General features: G+C 41.9%; 3 protein-coding genes across 3 annotated transcripts; 1 reads left to right on the top strand and 2 right to left on the bottom strand.

Annotated features, from left to right (window-relative positions):
- Positions 1 to 909: 909 nt before the first annotated feature.
- On the bottom strand, positions 910 to 6,249 carry bag3 (BCL2 associated athanogene 3; the record flags this gene model as incomplete). The annotated part of the gene is given in 6 exon segments (XM_079230186.1): positions 910 to 2,837; positions 3,117 to 3,233; positions 3,349 to 3,711; positions 3,805 to 4,140; positions 6,050 to 6,226; positions 6,229 to 6,249. Coding segments are annotated over 6 exon segments (1,719 nt in total). The 3' UTR covers positions 910 to 2,132.
- A 1,912-nt stretch (positions 6,250 to 8,161) lies between these two features.
- tial1 (TIA1 cytotoxic granule-associated RNA binding protein-like 1) lies at positions 8,162 to 13,882 on the top strand (the record flags this gene model as incomplete). Its single annotated transcript, XM_079229336.1, has 12 exons — positions 8,162 to 8,190; positions 8,626 to 8,722; positions 8,986 to 9,084; positions 9,224 to 9,278; positions 9,374 to 9,461; positions 11,246 to 11,321; positions 11,805 to 11,913; positions 12,184 to 12,279; positions 12,408 to 12,492; positions 12,712 to 12,835; positions 13,209 to 13,417; positions 13,642 to 13,882. 12 exons carry the CDS (start codon positions 8,162 to 8,164, stop codon positions 13,763 to 13,765), a joined length of 1,191 nt encoding a protein of 396 aa, XP_079085462.1. The 3' UTR covers positions 13,766 to 13,882.
- Positions 13,883 to 15,800: 1,918 nt separating this feature from the next.
- Positions 15,801 to 21,983, bottom strand: pkd2l1 (polycystic kidney disease 2-like 1; the record flags this gene model as incomplete). Its single annotated transcript, XM_079229684.1, has 15 exons — positions 15,801 to 16,838; positions 17,082 to 17,208; positions 17,314 to 17,444; positions 17,547 to 17,664; positions 17,873 to 17,994; positions 18,076 to 18,174; positions 18,258 to 18,378; positions 18,475 to 18,656; positions 18,742 to 18,912; positions 19,002 to 19,230; positions 19,315 to 19,539; positions 19,629 to 19,882; positions 19,983 to 20,110; positions 21,044 to 21,157; positions 21,710 to 21,983. The coding sequence occupies 15 exons, from the start codon at positions 21,981 to 21,983 to the stop codon at positions 16,728 to 16,730; spliced, it is 2,406 nt and encodes an 801-aa protein (XP_079085810.1). The 3' UTR covers positions 15,801 to 16,727.
- Between the last annotated feature and the right edge of the window lie 1,951 nt (positions 21,984 to 23,934).

Raw genomic sequence — 23,934 nt, 5'->3', positions numbered from 1 at the left:
ACTCGCTGTCTGGCTGCCGGACGCAGGTATGGATCAACTCTCACGTCTTGGAGGCTGCCTGTAGTCAGAGAGCGCCGGGCTAGCCGCGGTTAGCTCGCTCCCCCTATGGGCTCGTGAGCTACGGCAGCTAGCTGCCTCGCGAGCTCGCGCCAGCGGGGTGCGTGTCGGAATTGTTTATCCCGTTTCTACGCATACTGGTAATTAAATTCCCTCTTTTTTCCACTAAGCAGCCTTTCACTTCACCCAGTCATGCCGGACAGAGTGAAGCCGGAGACGCGTGAACGAGCGATGTGTCCCGGCTGCTGCTGCGTGGACCTCCAGACGTAACCGACAGTTTCCTGCTCTAAACAATAACACGTGACCTGTTCCGTAACGAGTCCTGTACGTCAAACTGTTTACATCCTTTAGTAAATCAATGAGAGTCATCATAAATGATTTGGCTAATTATTTATATGATGTAATTGTATGTTGAAGACACTATATGTTGTTCACTGGACTCCCCATTTTGAGGAAAGTGACTATTAAGATTGTTGTGGCCTTATTGTATTGGCTTTTAACAGCCATTGTATTGCTTTTATTTGAATCTGGGGACATTTGGAGATTATATGTAAAACAATCTAACAATAGTAATTAAGTCCCTCTTCTGATGTTACAGTTTGGGGTCAAACACACCACTGTGTCCCCACCCACCATGGATGTAAGGGGGCAAAATTGTTCCCAGTTATGACTGAGGGGAAAAGGCAGGGAGCAGCTGACCTCAGACAACTGACCTCAGACAACTGACCTAAGACAACCCCCGAGTGGAAAACTAAACCAGACTTAAGTCAGCCAAATACTGTCGAGGACGTATCTTCACATCCTCAAGTCAATTCTTGACCTGGTCTGTGGGAACACAAATATTAGTCCAAATCCATGTCAAATACATTTTTATTTTTCAAACATACCAACGTGACTTGCTTTCAACAATGCATCAGTCTGCTACTCATAAACTGTGATTAACACGACAACATAATCCATCATTTGTAAAGGTGTGTTAGGCAGTGACCCGTACACCTCACAGGCTTATGGATCGTATTACAGTGACAAATTACTTCACAAACAATTAGCGGCATCTTAAAGTTAATTTCAAACCGTTTGAAAGTGACAGATTGATCTTCATCTCTTTAAGAATTGGCCAACTCCATCACAGTTGGCATTTCTAAGGCTTTTAGGCCGTTTTTGTGTGTTAGCGTCATTACAGATTGTCGCTCTGGTAGTTATACATTCTGACAACACCAAGTGCTGATTGTCTGACATCTCAAGTAAGATACACATCTCACCTTCAATTGTCCTTACACATTCATAAATGTACCAAAATACTATATGATATAAATACTGATATAGTGTTTGAAATAACAAGTAAACCAATGCACATACAAACACGTCAATCAAAACTTGTGTAACTTATATATTTCAAATGAAGTGCTGCTGATGCTTCAGCGTAATACATTTTAATGATGGCAAAGTGCAAAGACAGCAAAATCAGTAATGCACCAACAAAAGCAGCATCTAACAAACATATTCACTGTGCTCCGGGACAAAGCAGCTCCACCATGGCCATGTGGCTATAAAGGGGGGAAATGCGTTTTTCTGTTGACTGAGTGTTGCAGTGAGTTCTGCTCTAAAGGCCCAATGTTTGCACTTTTGTGTACTGACTGATTAGTTGACTGGATTAAGGAAAGCTCCGTACAATATTTGATCGAGACAAAAGGCAACCACACATAACATTTCTTAAGAAAATACCCCTGCTTTTCTTCCCATTTATTTAGTAAAAGGCCTCTGATTCAAACTTCAATTTGACTAGAAATTGTTGACGACACCTTGATCATGACTGCTGTCTTATTATGAAGACATTGGCACAACATAGAAGGCAACAACATTGGCTTGAAAAACATGATCGCACTGAGCTACCATCAAGTATGTGCTGAATGGCAGTAAATACCAACACCGTTAATCAACGCATGCAACTTCCACAAATGCTGTAGATAAAGGAGGAGGAGGAGGAGGAGGAGAGTTAGCCGGGTTGGGCTCGTTCACTATCAAATATAAAGCAGGATATCCTTCTCCCCTCTTGATTATGAAGTGTGAAGTCATTATGAGATCTCCTTGGCCAGCTCCACATTTCCCTTGGCGATCATTCTGGGCTCTCCTTTCGGTGTCAGGTCGTCTCCCTCCATCGCCGTCTCGCTTGCAGGCCTGGCTGGTTGCTCCTCCAGTTGCTCCAGTTCTTCCAGAATGTTCTGAACCTGACGGACTCCGTCCCGCCTTGCCTGCCGCACATCTACACGACCCTCTGGGTCAACCGTGTCCAGTGCTAAGAGCTCTTTGGTCAGCAGCTCCTCCAGTAATAGGTACTTCTTACCATTCTTCTTTCCGTCAAAGCATTTCACATCCTGCTGCAGCTTAGCAACCCTTCCGACTATCTGCTGCACCTTAGCTAAGCCCGGGTGGACTGGGCACTCGGCGGCCTGTTCAGCCTCAACCTTTACAGGTGGGACCTCTGGGGGATCATCCGTCGTGTCCTGGGGCTCGGGCTTTGGGGGTATTTGCACTGTGATATCCGCAGTGTGTTGTTGTGGTGGTTGTTCTGGTTTCTGGGGAGGCGGGAACTGTTGTTGTGACTGCATAAACTGTTCGGGCTGCTGAGGCTGTGGGGATGTCTGAGGTGGTGCGTGCTGAAACTGTTGTGGTTGCTGAGGTTGCTGAAACTGTTGTGGTTTCTGAAACTGTTGTGGTTGGTGAGGTTGCTGAAACTGTTGTGGTTGCTGTAACTGTTGTGGTTGCTGAGGTTGCTGCAACTGTTGTGGCTGCTGAAACTGTTGAGGTTGCTGTAACTGTTGTGGTTGCTGAGGTTGCTGCAACTGTTGTGGCTGCTGCAACTGTTGTGGCTGCTGAAACTGTTGTGGCTGCTGAAACTGTTGAGGTTGCTGAAACTGTTGTGGTTGCTGAGGTTGCTGAAACTGTTGAGGTTGCTGAAACTGTTGTGGCCGTTGGAACTGTTGTGGTTGCTGAAACTGTTGTTGTTGCTGAAATTGCGGTGGTTGCTGAGGTTGGTGGAACTGTTGAGGTTTTTGGACGTCAGCTTCTGTGTGCAACGGCTGGGGGAGCTGCACGTTCTCGGGTTTCTGCTGAGTTCCTTGTTGCTCCTGCTCCATTTTCTGGGATGGGTCTCTGGTGAGGACATGCTGCTGTGCCTTAGAAGTTACAAAGAAGTCGTCACAATCTAGGTCAACACATACCGCCAAGAAAAATCTCAGATTTTTGAACATGAGGAAAAATCCAAGTGAAAACACACACACAAAAAAGTACCTGTGGTCTTTCTCCCATAGCCTGCGTTACAATAGGTGACTGGCTTCTAATGTGAGGTTGGAGGTGAATAGAAGTGGCATCGCGATGCTGAGGAATCGGAACCGGAGAGGCTCTTTCCCGGGGAGGCGGCATCGCTGCAGAGTAGGCCGGCCATTCGTCGCTCTGAAGACGATAGAAGGGCTGCTGGTGCTCCGAGTATGGGATGCGCTGAGAGTAGACAGAGGGGTTCAACTGAGCCTGCGTTTGTGTTTGGCCTCCTCCTCCTCCTCCTCCGCCCTCATGGATCACCGGGATGGGGATGTAACCTGCTTGTAGACCAGTGCTGCTGGGCCGCGGGGGTTGGTGATGCGGGGCGGTGTAAACCTAGAAAACATAGCAAATTAAAATAGTGAAAATCACGTATTTGATCATTTATTTGGCATGCACAGTCCTGCAGCATGCATACTCAAATCCAACCTCTGCTGTTTGTGAAACAGGCGAGCTGGCCTTTCCAAGCTCCACGGGGCAGCTATCTAAAGGTCCATGCAAAGGTGATCTGGGCCTGCAGTGGAGCCCTGGTGTTGGGGAAGGCGTCCGCCCGTCTGACCGGATATTCTGTGCAGCGTTTGGCTGGATGTAGGAATAACACGGATGCTGTTGCGGCCTCAGTTCCGCGCCCTCGTGGAAGACCGGGATAGGAACGTAACCTGGGCGCAGAATGGGGTGCTTCATCTCTCTCGCGAAGGTTTTCTGTAACTCCTGGGGGCTCGGTTCTGGTGGTATGTTGGGTCCATTGGCTGACGATTCTCTGACCTGAAACACGGCCAACAGTATATCGTTTAACACGTTATTATTTATATTACATGATCCAGCAAAGGAAAACAACTAAATAAAAAAACTTGAGAATGCTTAAGAACATTTTAGGCAACACTAACATTGGTTTGTTTACATTTCTAAAAAAGTATAACCTAAGCCTAAATTATAAATGATGACCAAATTTCATCAAATATGTTGACAGGTGATTGGCTTATTGTAATGTATTTTTATTTATTTTTTATTAAAAAAAAACTAGCTCTTCTTGCCTACAGTTGAGTAAAGGAAGTAACACCACTTTCATCTCATGAATTGTATAGGCACTTGCTTGTCTTCTCCACTGCAACATTTAGATTTAAATAAAGTAAATCCAAAATTAAACAGCTAAACATGTCCACAAAAATCTATTCCAGACATACAACCGAATGTTTTTTCTTAAAACCTGGAGGTGTTTTTGAATAGGAAAGCTCTCTCAGGCTTGAGATAACTGCAAAGGTCATAGGTTAAAATGTGACACAGGGGGACGCCAAATGTATCACCTCTGTTGAGTATTTGATAAACCAAGTGAGCCTCTGATTAACGTGGACTTGCGCTCATTTCCAGTCAGACCAAGTTTGTTTGTGAAACTGAGCTTCACAATAAGACGGCCATCATTGTGTCATCCCGCTCACAACAGTTCGGCTCACCCTCCAAACTAACATGTTTCAACATCATCAGGGCACACGGGCAATTTCTTCCTCGTGTCAGTCTCGCTTGACCACACCTGTGCTGCTCTAGTACCATGAAATAGAGTATAAATAATACCAGAACACATTTGAACGCATACCACACTTATATTCCCACTGAAAGTAAGGGGACTTATACTTACTTAAAAATAGCACAATATCTCCCTAAATACAACAATGGCTCTGTCAACAGGCGACTGGATGTCCGACAATGAGACTCATCATTTATTTTAGCCAAAATAGAAAAAGGTATTTGTATTGTTCTAATAGTGTACTACTAAGTGACCAGCCACCTGCAAATGACAGCTGTGGAGCAACAAGTATTCTGGTAACTCAGCACTCGGTCAATGACCTTCTACCTCTGGCCACCAACAAAACACCAAGGCCTCCAGAACAAAACATAAAAAAACTGCATTAATATGTAAACCAGTGTCATCTTCCTTCTGAGACAAAAGTTACTAAGTAGCTGTGAACGACCCTTTTGCCCTCTGCAGTCATGTCTGTGTGGGACACTCACTGCACGCTGCCAGCGCCGTTGCACCAATTTTATCCCCCGACAGCTGTGTCTTTCTAGCAGATTCTTCGGGACCCTAACTTTGGACAACACGGTCTCTCTCCGAGACGAAAGATTACCAACTGGCAGCCTGTCAGGGCCGGGTGGGGGTGGGGAGGGAGGGAGGGTTTGTTTTTTTCCCTCTGCAGACCTGTACGTTTGGTGGCCACATGTATTAAATAAGCAGCCTCGATCGCACGTATACAGTCGAGACTCCAGAAGCCAAAACGTGAGCGGCGGCACCAGCCTCAAGCCTTGTAAGGGAAAAGTTTAATACGAGCTGGACGTCGCGGCGTTTTCCCCCACCAGCGTGAAAGATATTGTTATTAAACGCGCCAGGAGCTCGAGCATAGGTGTCTGCACGGTGAGTCACCGGGTAATAATAGTGTTCAGATCATGACACGGAAACATAACGGGGTCGATCACCCGTTATAATGGGCTTATGAGCTGTCCGTGAGGGGGAGGACGAGGCCTCACGTCAACAGGATCAATGTACAAGTGATGCGGCGCAACGCTTTTTTTCAACAACGCGCCCAGAAAAACACCACGAAAAAACACGCACTTGCTCGATATATTAAAAAAAAAAAAAAAAAAGTCGCCGTTGCAGAAGTTGTACAGACAACTTTATTACCTTTTTCGCGTCGTGTCGTGGGTCATTCCAAGTCGTCGAGCGGTTATTGTGGTCCACGAAGAAGGGCCAACCTGTCTGGGGGTCGATTTTGACCTCCCAGCCGAGGGGCAGGGGGTCGCTGTCGTTGTTGGCCGTCGTCAATATCGGCGACTGTGTCTTCATGCCGTTCATGTTGCTGCGGCGGTCGAGTACTGAAACATGTTTCACTCTCGGCGACGGACGCTTTAAAGATTCCTTGAAGTGACGTGGGAAAAGTGGGCTGGAAGTTTCTCGAAATAGCCGGGTTAATGTTGGAGGCGGACGGCGCTGGATACCGTGCCATGGCTTCTGCTACGTCGTGTGTGTGTCCCCAAACATAGCCACAAAGTAAACCTCTGGTCTCCATTGCTTTTATTTATTTTTTCTCCGCACTGAGGAGGATGTTGTCGCTGCAGCTGTGGAGAAAGTGCGAGCTCAACCCGTGGCGGTCATTTTATTTTCGCCCTGATATTCCCTGGACCTCTGGAGCCCTTCTTCTTCTTTTTGAGACCGATTTTCATAACAGATATGGGAGTCCCAAAGCTTTTATCATAACGAAATGGGTTCCCCGAATAGATGTGTTCAGACTCCCACGTGATAAAGCCTTCTTCCAAGGGAAATCAGTCTGTGTTTGCTAGAATCTGGTGCACACAATTGAGCCCACGTAAGCGCGACAGTGTGGGCAACATGCAGTGACACTTCTCGTGACAGATCTCCCTTCATCACAGGGCTACTCCAATTCAGCTCAAGGGGAATACTAGGAAATGTCGAAAATAAATAAACAAATTCTCCTGGCTGAAGTCTGTGTGAAATCACATCATGGATCTTTTATTTATTTATTTGAGAGGCAGAGATTGCAGTAGACGACTGGTGTCTATTTTTGGACACAGGAGATTGACAATAGCAAATATACAGAATAATACGTTTTATAAGTTATTATAATAACAATAGCGACACAATACAGGAGATGAAAATGAAGGAAAGGGATTTGTTTCCCTCCATTGCTTATTTTATAATAAATGCCTTTAGTCAGTGACAGTCACATTGACAAATGAACGGTCACATTCTTGATGATATGGATGTTTCCAGAATACTAGCATGTTATGACATACATCTGACTTTTGCGCCAATGACAACAACTCTGTATTTTGATGGATATGTTTCTAATTTAACTCAATAGGAGAACTAGTTCTTGTTGGCCTTTAAATAAAATGACTTCGAAATAAAAACACCTGTCAAAAACAACTAAAAAGAGTGTGAGAGAGTCCTTGTCTTTGGCGCCCCCAGTGCTGGTATTGAAATACATTGTGACAGACAGCAATGCATGTCTCCCTCCATACTCCCAGAGGCATCACAGCAATGTACTCTGTAATTCAACAGTCTCGTGATTCATCGGATTTTTTTCACATATTCTTTTACATCCTATGTGTATTGAATATTACAATATGCATCTCTAAATGAGTCAGCAGTCAACGCATTTTAATGCACATTGTATTCACTTAGAATTGCTATGAGACATAATGTGTTAATCAAAACATGAATGAGTAATTCACACTGGAGCTTTCACGAGTCACAGATTGGATATAGGCTCAGGTTCCAGAAAGGTCTGCGTGGTACGAGACACTGCCACGATCCGTCGGACGCTGGTGTTTAAAACAAGCTCACCCTGGCATTCTACTTCAAAATAAAAGTCTCTTGCGCAAATTACTTCCGTTGCCTGGTATGATAAATTAATTGCTAAATGCGTTCGCTGTTTTGCAATTATTCATTCAGTAATCACACCCAGGAACAAAAGCTCTTTTTAAGAAATTCATTATTTCCAATGTTGAAACCTGGTTGAAACTGTACAAATGGTGGCTATTCGTTACCTCACTCTGACCTCGGCTCGCCGGGGCTCTTGTTTTCACAGACACCGACCTCCCTCCCTCCCTCCCACGAACGCACGCACGCACGGCCGCTATCTCTTCGGACTCCCAGCGTGACGTATACCCTGGCGCCCGGTTAGCTAGCTTCTAAGCTAGTTAGCTAGTTGTTGTAACTAGTTAATTAACAGGTTTCACCGGAATCGGTAAACGTTAGCTGTGGGCTTCGGTCATGGACGACGAAAGCTACCCCAAGACCCTGTGAGTAACGTGAAGTGTCCAACTGTCCGTTATTCGTAGCTTCGCTCACGTCGGTAACCGGGTGGCTAACGTAGCTAACGGTACCCGCTGTCCGACGTACACAGCCCAGAGAATACCGCTATACGACACCGTTTTATGGCTCACTCCCGTCAGGTTATTCAACATACTGTGAAATAGAAACGCATTTGTTGAGTTAACGGCGGCCGCTGTGTCGACAGCGGTTAGAAACGTCCGGCGAGCTAACGTTAACGCTAATAAAAAATAACGTCACGATCATCGTTACGAGTTAACTCAAAGACTAACCATGGGAACACCCACAATTAGCTGTGTAGGCGTTAGTTGTATGATCACAATGTGCACCACCTCTCCGTTAGCTTGAGTAAACTACAGCAGTGAACAGCTCTCCCTGAATGATCCCCCCCCTTTCCTCTGCAGGTATGTGGGAAACCTCTCCAGGGATGTAACGGAGATCTTGATTCTGCAACTCTTCACCCAGATCGGGCCTTGCAAAAGTTGTAAAATGATCACAGAGGTAAGCAGCCAAGATTGTTGGTTTAAAAAGAAAATATTTGACGTCTTCTCCTTTTTCTTGTTCTGTCCCCTGCCCTGTATTCACGTCAGGAGGGGGACCATGTCCAATGTATTGTCTAACATCAGAGAATGCATTGTAATAATAGCTCTACTGTTTAATACAAATAAACTAGACACATGTTAGCTGCAGTGACATCACATTTGTCTCCTAAATAGTGTGGAACCAACCTTATGAACTTTTGTGTTTGACCTTGCCCCATGCAGCATACAAGCAATGACCCCTATTGCTTTGTGGAGTTCTTTGAACACAGAGATGCTGCTGCTGCTCTTGCAGCCATGAACGGGAGGAAGATACTCGGAAAGGTAGGACAATAAGTCTAGTCCAAAGTTAATAGCTAGGCGGCTCAACTGCTTGAATTCCCCTGTGATCCTTGTTCCTTGTGTAAACAATGGTAATTTCTCAGAGTCATTATTTGAAAGGTTCTCTGTAATATTCTTTCAGGAGGTCAAAGTAAACTGGGCCACCACTCCAAGTAGCCAGAAGAAAGACACATCCAGTAAGTGTTCACCTATTGATTTCATAATCTGCTGAAATCAAAGTTTACCAGAGAATAGTAAACGGTTTCTTTCCTTTTGTTTGTTTTCCTTCTAGATCACTTCCATGTTTTTGTGGGAGATTTGAGCCCTGAGATCACCACCGAGGATGTCAAGGCTGCATTTGCACCTTTTGGGAAAATCTCGTAAGTTTTCACTTAGAAGGATAATTCTTTTTATGTGCAGTACAACACATTGAATGCTTCAATGTAAGCATATTTATTCATCTAAATTTGGGAAATATTAAGTTACTTCTTAATAATCGCATGTAAACGTATGCTCTGAAACAAATGTCTATGACCATGTTCACATGCATACAATATGGGGTGACTTAACTGTAAATATAACAATGTTAAAAAGTTCATGTATATTGTGATTTCAAACATTGGTCCACAAGGGATGACCTCCCGACGGTTTTTGTACCTTCTCAACAGTCTACGAGCCACGTCTGATCTCACATGAATTATTTAGTTTTGGGATAAAATCAATGGTTTAATATGAAACACTGGGACACCCTGTTGTTCGAGGGGTTGAGGGGGTCTGACCGTTAACTGCAACCGTCCCCGATGTTCTTGCATGTTGTCCAGCCACTCCATCTTTCTCCAAGTATATTGAGAAAACATTTACACAAAGTGAAAACCCAAGAAGTCAACAGAGATGTTTAATGTTCAGGAGAACCAATTCAGTTTTGCTTCATCTTGACGTATTTAAAAATAATAATAATTCTATTCAATAATGGCATTACATCCATGCATGTAAACATAGTTGTGATGGACCAACATACATTTAAGTACTCTTTCAAATGAAAGTAAATATCGGACTGCACCTTTTACCAACATATGTATTGCTTTGTTTTTTTTAAAGCACTCTTTTGAACTGATTACAACTGTCTCATTTCAGTTATTAATTTCCAACACAATACCTGCCAATTGTTTCTGTGTATTCTGTGTATTTTTATTATTTATTTTTATGACTGAAGTGTCAACTTTTAGCCTCTTCTTGTTGCTTCTTTTTTTTTGCATATTTAGGGTGTGGTAAGTAAATATTATGTCAGCAACATGTAAGCTGTTTGTATGAACCTGAACAGCTTTTAGTTGTGGGTCTCAGTGAAGTAATAGCACTTTGGTTATTTTACAGAAATGCTCATAGGATTGGACAGGAGCTTGAAGGCTAACAGCAAGGAACTGTGCACTCTGGAGACTCAGATGTAGTTTTTTTTCTCTATTTATTCCATTCTTTCCATATGTCTTTATTTGTAGATGTTATGTATTAACATGATCTAGCTTAGATTAACAAATTCCAGCACTCAATGTATTCCTCTAAATCTATGTTTAAATTGTCTCATTTTGATTTGCATAGTGTTGTTTGTAGTGCAATGATCCTCTTCCAAAATTTCTGAAAATGTCAATTTCTCAAAAATTTGCAGCTCCCCAAACTCCATACTCCATAGTGGTGGTAAAGAATTGACCAGGAAAAATACAGAAATCTGTTAACAGGCCATGTATGCCGTTTAATTCCTTTTTTCTCTTTTGATATTTTCTATATATTTCTATTTGTAGTGAGAGCACCAACAGCAGATTTTAAGAATGCATGGTAATCCCTTTAATCTGTTCCTTTTGTGAATTTACATCAGTAGTGTTCTGTTAAAAAATAAACACAAAGTGGTGCTCTAGTGACAAGGATCCATTAAATCATCTGAAATCATTTAAAAACAGTACTGTAGGCTGCATGTTTTTGTACTTGTTCTTTTTCCTCTCAAGTGTTGCTTTGAAATTATTTTACAAGTCAGTGCTCAGCACAAGGTCATGATAGCTAATGTACATTAATGTAGGACAGAGTAGAGTAGTTCAGTTTGTTTTGCGTGGTTCCTTTTAGTTTGAAACGTTAAAAATGAAAAGTGCACTGAAGTTGTTTTCACGTTTCCCTCCAGGGATGCCCGTGTTGTGAAGGACATGACGACAGGCAAATCAAAGGGGTATGGATTTGTGTCCTTCTACAACAAACTGGTAAGGCTCCAGTGCAAGAACACAGACTGAAGGTTATTTCTATTTTCTGTTTATTATCCTTTAATACATTCACAGTCAATTAAGTATATTTCAACATAGTTGACAACACTTTGAATCCTCTTAACATGACATAGTTATACTAATAATACAAACTAATGTATATTTTTGAGAACGGAGTATTATGCTACATTCACACCAAAAGCGTTGCGAATATTTGCAATTACAATATGTTGTTATATTTCCCAGCGTCACGCACATTTTTCGCCAAAGTTGAAAAATGTCAACTTTCGCGAATAAGGCGCATTCAGCCTGGCGAACATTTTCGCTGTTCGCAACCATTCGCGTCTGTGCATTGACTTTGCATTCAATCTACTCGCACGAAAAATTCGCAACACTTGTGGTGTGAACGCAGCATCAGTCGCCGGTAAACTTTACAAATTCATTCAATTCAGAGGGGTAACTGTCTCTGATTTGGATTTACAGGATGCAGAGAATTCCATCATTAACATGGGGGGACAGTGGCTTGGAGGACGCCAAATCAGGACCAACTGGGCAACACGTAAACCACCAGCTCCAAAAAGTGTCCAGGACAGTAAGTTTTAAAGTGCCTGCACACTCACACCGGGGATTTCCACTTCCAAGGCGAGTCAATTTCACCTGGCAGATTTCGGTCTGACTGCACCGTCACCACCAGACTTTATTCTTAACTTTAAAATATCCCGCTAGATTTATTGACAACAAATACTGGAGTGTAGGTAATTTTATCATGTCATAAATCACAGCTGTGATTTTTGTTTTGATTTTGGCATCAACTTGTGTGTAGGAGCATCCCTTTAAGAAATGTTGTTTGTTTTTGTTTTAGATGGCTCAAAGCAGCTGCGGTTCGATGACGTGCTGACTCAGTCCAGTCCTCAGAACTGTACTGTGTACTGTGGTGGGATCCAGTTAGGACTGTCAGGCAAGTGTCACGCTTTCTAAAGATGCACGATTGGCAAGCTACATTAGTAGTCTTATTGCTCACCACACACTTTCCTCAAATAGCCTAAAAACTAACCACAATATCCTCTTTTCTATTGATTTTTACAGAACACCTAATGCGCCAGACCTTCTCACCGTTTGGTCAAATTATGGAAATCAGAGTTTTCCCAGAGAAAGGATACTCTTTCATCAGGTAACGCCTCAGTGCATTTCTGCATTTGGCCTCTAGATGTCAGCACAAGCACACTGCATGACTCAATGACAGCCAGCCAGTGCAGACTGGCCTGTTATGTTCTGTTTGTCTTCACCTCAAAACGGGGAGCTTAAATGTTTTTTGTTGTTGTGTATTTTCTGTATTGCCTGAAATTCTGTTTGATAACTTTGACTGCTATCTGGTGTTTCCATTTTTAAGGTTTTCCTCCCACGACAGTGCTGCCCATGCTATTGTTTCAGTAAATGGCACAGCCATTGAAGGACACATAGTGAAGTGCTTTTGGGGCAAAGAATCTCCTGACGTAGCAAAGAGTCCACAACAGGTAGGGAAAACGTCACTGATAATGAATTTGATAAGATTTAGAAAACAATATGGACAACAGGAAATGAGTTGATTAATGGGAAGAATGACATGCAACAAAGAGCTAGGGACATTGCAGCCAATGGTACGCGTCTTAAACCCTAAATACAAGGGCGCACTGAAGTCTTTCTTTTTAGACTATAATATAAACAAAAATAGAAACCATATTACAAATCCAAAGATATGTTTTCGGAGTGAAACATTAGATTAAAAGATTATCAAAAGGAGGAATTGCATTTAATTTGTAATTTGGCCTTTTTCTTGCAGTATTTGCTCCGAATTGAGCATAAAGCTATTGAGACATTGTATTCACTTTCTCTCTGTTTGTCACTCAGGTTGAGTACGGTCAGTGGGGTCAGTGGAATCAGGTATATGGGCAGCAACAGCAGCAGCAGCAGCAGCAGCAGCAGCAGCAGCAGCAGCAACAACAACAGCAGCAGCAGCAGCAGCAGCAGCAGTACGGGCAGTATGTGACAAATGGGTGGCAAGTTCCCTCCTACAGCATGTACGGCCAGACGTGGAACCAGCAAGGATTTGGAGTGGAGTGAGTTTCATTCAGTTGTATGTATTTAATTCAATCATGAACTTTTTGTGTGACTATATCGTCGCCGGTCAGAAGACTTAACTCCGTCATTAAATTACTCTAAATTGGGATGGATGGGGACTTGACCATGATCCATCTTTCCCTTTCAGTCCGGGAAGCATTTATTTGTTCATTATTTATCATTCTTTATATGCACTAACTGGGTCCGTGTGGCATCTTTGCAGGCAGTCCCAGTCACCAGGCTGGGTGGAGGGTTTTGGATCCCAGTCAGGCCAGGCTGCGGCCCCACCCGCTCAAGTCATGTCCAACCTGGCCAACTTTAGCATGGCTGGCTACCAAACACAGTGAGCCGGCCCAAACCTAAGTGTAGTACCAAGAGGATTTTGTCAACCCTTTTAGACCACACAGCACTGTTTCATCTGGGCAGACGCTGTGTTCCAAGAAGGACAGGGGGGGCATATTCACAAAGCCTTTGTAGCTAATCATTGCTCCAAAACAACCAGTTGATTTAAAAATAGTTTATATGATCATAACTCATAGTTCTGTTATGGAAAAGTGCTCTTGGGCTTCTGAAGTAAAGCCAAGCCAACTGTCTTGGTCAAAGCAGATGTTAAAGGACAATACAATATCTATATATATATATATATATATATATATATATATATATATATATATATATTTCAGTGTTTGTTACAGACTTGTCAAAATGTTAATTTACTTGCCATACTTTCACTGCATATTTCTGTCATTTTAAACAACAGAATACAAAACTCCACTTGAGTCTTCATGCATTGCTTACGTTCATTTTTGTGAAGTAGGTTGGTTTGTGAAATGGCATCAAGTGGGTGTTATTGGTTATGAATTTGTGCTACAATCTGCACTGAGACAGAAGAATGAACCAACCTGCTAAACGTTGGTCTGGGCTTAGCTTCAGATCATAGCTGGAAATGAATTCCTGTTTTGATGTATTAATGATAAATGCTTTGTGAATAGAGGCCCTGGAACGATGGTTTACCTTTCGATATATGTAAAGACTATTTGTATAAACAACTGTGGCTTGAAAGGAGATTTCAGCAGGATGTGGTGTCTCTTGGGTAAATTATGTGTACAAAGAAAATAGTCATCTACAAAAAAAAAAAAGAGTTTCTTTTCTGTTTTTGTATCAGAGTGATCAGCATGTTATTTGACTTTTGATGAATTTTAGTTTCCACCTTAATGTAGCCTATATTTGACTCATTTATAATCCTGTATCTCAAAGTAAAGGCTTTAGCACAGGCCTCCTAGATGAAGGAAATCTTGTGAAAACCTTTGTAAAGTTCACGGATTGTGAGGGCTGGTTTCCTGGAAAGGGATTGAATCTTACATATTTTGTCCCCTCCTCTCGATAACTCGTTTACTTTACAGTCATGGCTTTCTAATGGCTGTTAGTTTCTACAAATAACATTCAACTTAATTTAGCACCTGATGGGTTTTGCATCACATTTGACATCATTAACAATTATTTAGACACTTACTTTACTTGGACACTTCAAGACAAATTGTCCAATTATTTAGGCTTACTGATTTGGGATGGTTTTATTTGACAAAAAGTGGAAGGTTTCCTAAATGTGTCATTGATTTGTTCAGGGCAGCAGGCCCTTTAGTGCATCCAGAAATGTCTCAGTATTTGCAGACTGTTCCTGTATATTCCAGGAAAAGTCTTTTTTAAAGTCGCCGGCAAATTTTGACGAGGGTTTCTCAAAGATGTCCTGCCATTTGCGTGTGTGCCATTCTGTACAGTGTGTTACACTCCTTTTAAGCTCACTCTCTTCCTGTTGAATCCGCCGACAAACTTTATCATGTTTTTGTTTGTTCGTTTATTAAAACTGGGGGATGTTTGTGTAAAAAAAAAAAAAAAAAAAAAAGTCATGTTGGCCGAGAGTGTAAATATCAACCGTAATCACGAGTCTTCATGAAACTTTAGAAATAATGTACATACTGTAGGTAGAAATGCCATCATTACATTTCAGCAATATGATTGATGAATAAGCCTTAATTGATGTGTCGGTAAATTCAAACCTTTTGTTATTTACAGAGGCTCTATTACAAACCTAAATTATTTTCCACCGTCGATTTTCCCATTTCTCAGTTTGTGAACGCAGCAGTGAGCAGGGGATGTTCCAGCTTGAACTGCACGCTTATGACATGTAATACATTTGTTGCTTAAAATATTGAATGTAATGGCAATTTGCTTTTATGACAATAATACATATAAGATGAACAATATAAATGATGTTTAATAATAAAGGATGAAATCAATTTTCCATTAAAACGGGAAAACTCAATAAGTGACTTCAAATAAAGAAACGTTTGAACCTGGTCGTTCAGTACATTTATTAGACACTAATAAATCCTGCATTACACAGCTTCTGACAGAAAAGCATAAATTCATTGTACAATTGTATGTTTATCTACCAGACACCGTAAATAATATATTTAACAAATATTAAACGGAGGTTCTGAAATGTGTACCATCTGAATGTTAAATACTCAAGATGGTATGCATCTTTTATACATTTAACCCTCTTTTTTTTGGTATGAAACCTGAAATATGATGACCACATGTTTAAAACATCCTGGACACTGGGATCATGCATGCCAGATCCAATTGTTTTGCATTTAATGGAAATATGTTTAGATTCTTTCCTATGTTTGCTCTGTTACAACATGATGTTTTGAACAAAGGTGGTGAATAATGAAACAATGTACTCCATATAAACATAATCATGGAGTTATTTAGCAGATACATCTCACTACACTGTGCAAACAAGTCAAGGGCCCTTATGAGCAACTGTAATAGAACTTGAACATTCATAGACATGAAATGACTAAAGCAAAGCAAGCATCGCTTAGTCAGATATTAGGTGGCAAACGCACCGCATAATATTGGATTATATTGCATAACTATTACGTATAAATGTATTTTACCCGACACTAATAATATGTCGATTTATATTCAGGTCTCGTCTACAACACATTGTATCCTTCTACATATCTGAGCTTAAACATTTCATATTAGCCTAGTAAGCAAAGAATTTCAAACTGTTTTTATACAGTATTTACATATTTCCATGACATGAGCTGTAATTTAAGAGCAGTTGCAACAACGTATTGCCTTTTCATACACTCAGTAGTTTATTGTTGGTCTGAAGACTCCAGACTTTAACGTTGGAAGGTAGTGAAAAACTAATCATTGTCGGCGTGTGACCTGCTCATCCTAATGTGTCAGCTGACCTCCAGATAACCCGTCATTCTGTTCCTCAGAGGCGAATCACATGCGGCAACCGTATGTGGTGCCGGTGCCAACTGCTGGTCTCCTAGATGCCTTCGTCCCTCTGTCCACACAAACCAGGACGCTCCCATCTGAGGCAGCATCATCACTCTGGATAGGGGTAATCGAAAGTTAAACATTTTGTATTCATAGGAATTAAGAGTAAAACTAAGCTGTTATGTTATATTATTTCACTGCCTCTTTGGCATTATCAACAACACAGTTGTTACATAGAGGGTCAATACTCATTTCAGTGTATCGAGTCAGTAATCGCTAACATTTGAGTATTTGATGCATACAACAGGGTTTATGGAAATCTCAATCTGTTTCCATACTCAGGTCATTATTGCTCACAGTGAGTTTCTTTGCTGTTTCGTTCCCTTTAGCTTTCTCTTGTAGTCCCAGTTTCTCCACAATCAACTCAATCCTGGATGTGATGCCTGCCACAGAGCTTTCAAGCTGGAGAACCTGTCTGGCCAGTCTTCCATGTTGAGAGAAAAGTATTTCAGTTTTTAGTTCGTTGTAATGAAATCAATTTCTCATATTTGAGGACAATTTATAAGTTAAATGTAAAAACTATTCTCACCCTAGAAACTGTTCCTGATCCACAACGGTATGAGCGGAGTGGTTCTGCTCATTAGACGTTACAGGAGGCTTCTCCAGTAAATCTTTCCCATAATGCATTCCAAGATTGTTGAGTTCAGCGCTAAGAGCGTCCTTAGAAAAAGAAAGAAAGGGAAACACCATCGTGAATTCCATGTCTTTTGCTCGTCGAGCTAAATAAGAAACAAGCCCAGCTGTAGAGACGATCACACAAACCCGCTTTTCCTCCAGCTCGATTTTCATCCTCTTTTGTTCGTCTTCGTCTAGAATTTGGTTCCCATCATGGTCAAACCGGGAAAAGGCTGCAGAAATTTCATGATCAGCATGTCCCATCCTACAACATCATCAGAGCGGCGAGGTTAGAATATGCTCCAGTAAGGTCAATTTTATTTATATAACCCAACATCACAAATTTGGCTCAAGGGGTTTAACAATCTGTACGGCATACAACAACCTTTGTCCTATGACCCGTGCTTTAAATGAGGCGATGCCCCCCCCAAAATCTCATTAAATAAACTTATTTTTTATATTTTCTCACTTACTCTTTCAGGGTTTCTCTGAAGTCCTTGAATTCAATTTCTCCAGATCCAGATCGTAGCGCCTTCTGAACATCTGATATTTTCTCCTTTTTAAGTTTCAACTTTATAAATGTCTTCATATAGCTCTGAATTAAAATAGAAGTACATTTTGTCATTCACTCTTAAAAAACTTGATATATCTATTTCTACACAAATCTGATGAATACCTGTTTGATGATGTCAGTAATCTGTAGCTCATCTTTTTGGAATGAGAGCTCCTCCTTAACTTCAGAGTATGTGTCATTTATGATGGCCAGAAACATGTTCTGAGGGTCAGATACATTAAGAGGGATTGAAAATGCCCAACTTCATCCTTTTAAAATTAAAATGTTTACCTTCTGACGCTTACCAGTAAAACAAAGAAAACAAAGAACACATAGGTAACGAAGTAGATCGGCCCAAGAACTCTGTTGGCACGGTCAATGGCATCGTAATCGAAGTCTCCCAGAATAATCCTGAACTGTGTGAAGCTGCAGAAAGAAAAACAACAAAGGGATTGCTTTACTCATGCTCAATCACCCTATTCAAATAGTTTGTGTCGAGACGCAGTTTTGGACACTTCTTACATGCACTTGACGAAGGTGCTGAAAGATTCAACCTCTGTCCCGAAGAGCAAATATCCAAGCTGAGCGTAGGCGAAGAACACTATGAAGAACATGATGGCGAAGCCCAGGATATCTTTAGCACATCGGCCCAGTGTGGAGGACAGCTGAGTCATGGTCTTGTTAAAACTGATGTACTTGAAAACCTAAAGAAAACACCCAATCTCAGGGATGACGCTTGAGCTTAGATCATTCTTCAGGAATGTGTTTCAGTGGAAGATGTTACTTTACCTTGATCCACGCAAAGAACAAGTTCACTGCATTCATGTTGTTGTACTGTGTTTGCCAGAAGGCCAGAAATTCAAAATCGGCGTAGATACCAGGTTGTTCCAGCAGTTTGCCAAGCAAGTTGTCCACTTTGACAGTTCGGAAAATATTGAAGACAATGGCAACGATGGCAAGCTGGGAAGGAGAAAGGTATACTTCTATGATGCAAAGCAAAGTCAAAAGAGAAGAACTGTTTGAATCAAATAGGAATGACATTTTATTACCATTATGACAACAATATCCAGTATATTCCAGATGCTTTTGAAATAGGAGAACTTGTGTATTCGCAGCTCGAGAATCTCCTCCACAACATAATAGAGGATGAATAAACAGAAAACCATCTCGCAGCCGAGGATGAAGTAATCCCAATTGGTGATGTAGCGAATCAGTTTGACGGTTCTTATCTGGTAGGAGGGGATCGCTCCACCAGTCGCTGGGAATTCAACCACCAACCTGAAAGAGCGGATATAACTTAAGTCGACCAATGCAATGGAATCATCAATGGGTAAAGTTGCTACTGTCAGTAGTGCTTTTTACCTGATGACACAGAACATGTTGATGTTTGCGTTGTAAGTGGAAAAGTCGACGAAGGCTGCTCTGGTTCCTCGGTCAAGCCACAGGTTGTCCACCAGTTCCTCCAGTGTGATGGCGCTCTCCTCTTTGGTTCGACTCAGGTCTTGGTAGTATCCCGCTCCGCTGTATGTGGTCAGCAAGCCCCAGTGAGAGGAACCTTTGACTTCTTTCTCTGTGTGGTAGGTCCAGCTGCAGAGGAACAAGACAACATTGCTGTACTTCTCCAGTCTTACTGCATACCCAAAGTAACCCTGTGAGGAAAACAGTGAGCGGCTTACGCGGTGCCATTGATGAGGCCGAAGCCCAGGTCATCCTCCTTCTTATCGTTGTACACATCGAAGCATCCCGTGATCTCATCTTCGAAGTCCTTGTGGACCTTGCAGGAGTTGTTCATGATCTTGATCTGCCTCATTCTGGGCACTCCCAGCAGCATGTTCTCATAGTAGATGAAGGACCGGTCTCCTCTGTCCAGGGACCGGTTATTGTACCATTTAGTCCAGTAGAGGCCGTCCAGTAATGGGCCCTGAGCATACTGTTCATGTAACGAGAGAGGAGGCAGTTTCATGTTCTCATTTCTCAGTGGATTCTCATTGTTGTAAACAAGGAGCAAATGAACATGGAGTAAAACTTACAATCCAGAAGTCGGCCATGGTGCCAATGGACTGAAACCTAACCCCACTTTCACCGCCTGTGTTCACAAACAGGTCCGTCATGGCTTTGGTGTAGTAATAGGTGCTCGAGCTGGTCATACCGTATGTCACTGAAAGACAACGTCATCACATTGTTAGCTGCCAATCGTCGACCCCTATCTGGCTTTGCTCAGGCTCAGCTATAACTGTTGCTCTATTGCTCTATCTATTGAGAGATAAGACAACTCAGGAGCAGACACGCAAGGCCTCATTGAAGACTTCTTTGTTTGGCTGTGTTTTTGTCACTGCAGTTAAATGGATCCAGTTCAGAGGCTGTAATTTGTTTGAAGAGAGAGCACGATGACCTGACACAAATAGCCTCTTCAAACAAAGTAAATCTAACCCAGACAAAGCAACAAGGACAAATGCTCTTATCGCTAAAAAGCAAGGGAGCAGTACTCAAGTCCCTTTCTCTCCTAATGCCCCGCTGGACAATAGCTTTTCAGCAGAGGGATGGGGAACGCATTTGTGGTTGGAATTAAGGTAGGAAGAAGCTTTTGATGGTGAATCAACAGTCCAACAGCCCCTATACACCAACACCCTGCTGAAAGGTGAGCACTTTAACAGGTGGTCAACATTGCTAATAAGGTAAAATAATGCAGGAACACCAAACAAAATATGTAATTAAATTCAATGAAAATATACGTATATGTAATGCATTTAAGACACATTTTAATTCTCGTTAACCCCCTCTGTCACATAATGGACCATTAATGTCTAAAATACGTACAAACAGTATTTGGAAGTAATTTTCATGCTTGTATGTCAATTCAACAGGTGTCATTATACAATCTGGGAAAGTAGATGTAAAATGAAGTTTAAATCAGGTTTCACTACTTTCCTTAAAGTATCTAAATTTGAGAAGTGTACAGGACACTTTCTCGTGTATAGAGAAGCTAAGAATGAGTGCCCAGACTGTTTGATCAGGGTACTGGTCAGGATTTTTGAGTGCCAGGAATAGACATTAATATTGGATATTACATATAGGATAGTAGAATACTTACAGAGGCATATATCCACCAGGAACACCAGATAGACCATTAACTCACGTAGAGTGGTTCGGACAAACAGTTCTCTGTTGTTTGAGGTGTTTTCAGTCAGTGTTGTGCCCCAGAAGCCTACAGACAAATTACAGTCATTATGATGCTCAATGATTTAGAGTCCAGTGTTTTAAAAGACCATGCAGACAGTGTATCAACTTTGATCCTGGGTTGTAGCTGATGTTCCATCAAAGATCTAAATGATGATGGTCCACAGAAGTGTTATGTTGGGGAAAAAGTGTCATATGAGTTGATTTTATGGGACAAAGAACCAAAGAAAGATGAGATGTTTTTGTCAAGCTCTTGGAAAGGTGTCATCCATACTCTACGGTAGAGATGGTAGACGGTGAATGGACTGCATTTATATCGTTCTTTTCTCTATCGACCGCTCAAAGTGCTTTACAACACCTTATCAAATTCACCTATTCACACGCACATTCATACACTGATGGCAGAGGCTGCAAAGCAAAGCGGTTAGGGGTCCAGTGTCTTGCTGAAAGACAATTGAAGGAAACAGGAGTTGAACCAGGACTGTTAGAATTACTAGACGACCGCTCTGCTTCCACGCCATAAGGTGTCAGTTGCAGAAGGAATACTGTTGTAAACTGCTGAGTGGGTCCCTCGTCCTACCTTTGATGAAAGAGCAGCAGCCTCGTTGTTCCTTCCCCAGGCTTCGGTCAGTGGATGGTGGTACCTCTGGGAATGGACCGGGGGTGTCCAGTTTGTACATGCTGTCCATGGAGCCCTGGAAGAGGGGTTGAGAGTTGTAGATAGTGCTGACCACTCGGGGCGGTGGCGGAGGGGAGCCACAGTAGCCCTGGTTCACCCAGGCTCCGTTTCTCATGCTGTCCAACTCCACCTGCCCGGTCAGGTGGCTGTCGGCCCGGTTGTTCAGGCACTTCATGCTGTTAGACACCTGTGTGGACTGCTGGTGTTTAGATCAGAGAGGGAAGTGAGGCAGAGCGGGGCGGGCAGCTTCTCAGGCACCTGCTAGAGAGATGTTTATAAAGAGTGGATGACATAAGCCTGGTTGAGGGAGGAGCTGGTCCTCTGTTGCTGCTTTTGTGGCTCCAGTTCAAATGCATTGAAGTAATAAAATGGTGGGTGTTGTGCTAGCACAACATTGACGCACTAGTGTTCTGTTTTGTATGTATCACATTGATTTGGTCCACGATAAATAATAATTATTCAATGCATTAGGTAATATTAAATGAAATAACCGGCAACAACATGTAATAACAACCTCGCTGTGACGAGCTAAAATTATTATATAAATACTTCATCCCATAGTTCTGTACAATACCAATTGCCACTTAATTAATAATAATTAATATGCTGGAAATGTCTTCATCAACATCCAGCCGTGTTGGAAGACTGAATAATTCAGCAGCTAAAAGACAATTTCATCTGTTTTGCCCTCTCAATTACGTCCATGCTGAGCACATTGTTGTCACTATTGATGAACAACTCATCCAATAACGGGAGCCTTAAATGCACATCCATTATATTTCTGTCACCAACTGTTTGCGGCTTGTGACCAAATTAATGAGGAGTGTAATTGCAGTGTCACTGATGGTCTCCTCCTCATTACTATCACGCACTTTTGACTCTGCCATCTATTCATTTTTGACACGCCAACTGTCAGAAAGCATTTATTAAGTATGCAAACATTCGTCGGGGCATATGAATCATTGTGACCATCTGTATCAAGCGTTCATCGTCTGTTGTCCAATTCTCCTCTGCCACCCCACAAGCCCCCTGCAACATTTGCCACTGGTGTGTTTACAGGAAGTGTTCCTCAACAATGAGTTCAGCAGAAAAACTAATGCGTACTAATTTAATTTAGGCCTTCTATGATTTGGTATGTGATATCTATCCATATTTGTGTGTGTTCGTTTATTTTGACGTGAGGAGATTTAGAAACCGCACAATTACAAGTATTATAACCCAAATCAACGGCAGGCGAATAAGATGCGTATAGGGTATTAGCAGTTGGACAATACATTTAATGCACTGCTGTAGATGTCTTATACTTAATGCAGATAGAGTTTGGGTCCCGCTGTGGGCGTTCATGCTTCAGCGGCTGCGAACAGAGCGATTACACACAGCCATTACCACACAAGAGAGTTTAATTTCTGCTCCCCCTCTGAAGCCGTGGCAGGATCTGGCACACAGGCTTCCTTAATCTGCTGTGGCTTGTGCCACCATTCAAACAATCACTTTTCAGTGGCCGATGATTGCCATTTAAATCTGTCGCTGTGTGGCTCCAGCAACGGACAGTTGCGGATCACATGGCGTCTTGGTGTAGCTCCACTAATTATAGCATAACTCTTTAAAACTTTAAAGAAACATGTTTTTTGAAAGAGAATCTTCAATAAAAGTATCGTGATTTTACTTGGTTCCCCTCCCAACGTCTATTTTAAATGTTTATATTTTGGTTCCCCATTGAGGTAAAGCAGTCTTATCTGGGAGCGCAGGAGCTCGGGACAAAAGGAGGATTTATTCCCGTGTGCAGACATGAGCTGCTATTTCTCCTACTGAGCACTTGACACACAAAACAAAGCATGTGCTGTAAATTAGTTGTTCTCCTCGACAGCCCTTGTTTTATCTTGTTTCAAGTTTTATAACCACACAAAGGAGACAAAGTGAGATTGTGAGGGTTAAAATGCTAGAGATTTCTGATAATATGTTTTTTATTGAAAAGAAAAAAGTATGCATATGCGGTAAACTGTACTATTACAATTTTCAATTAGTCAGGGTTATAGTTTGCAATTGAAATAGCTTTTAAAGGTTTCAAAGGGAAAATGATTTTAACAAGGAATCAGCTTTGTGTAGTTAAAAATTGCTTACTTGGC

The sequence above is a fragment of the Taurulus bubalis genome (assembly GCF_910589615.1).
Source record: "Taurulus bubalis genome assembly, chromosome: 14".
NCBI classification, from domain to species: Eukaryota; Metazoa; Chordata; class Actinopteri; order Perciformes; family Cottidae; genus Taurulus; species Taurulus bubalis.
Note: the sequence above shows the minus strand (reverse complement) of the source record. Positions and strands in the feature narration are given on the sequence as shown.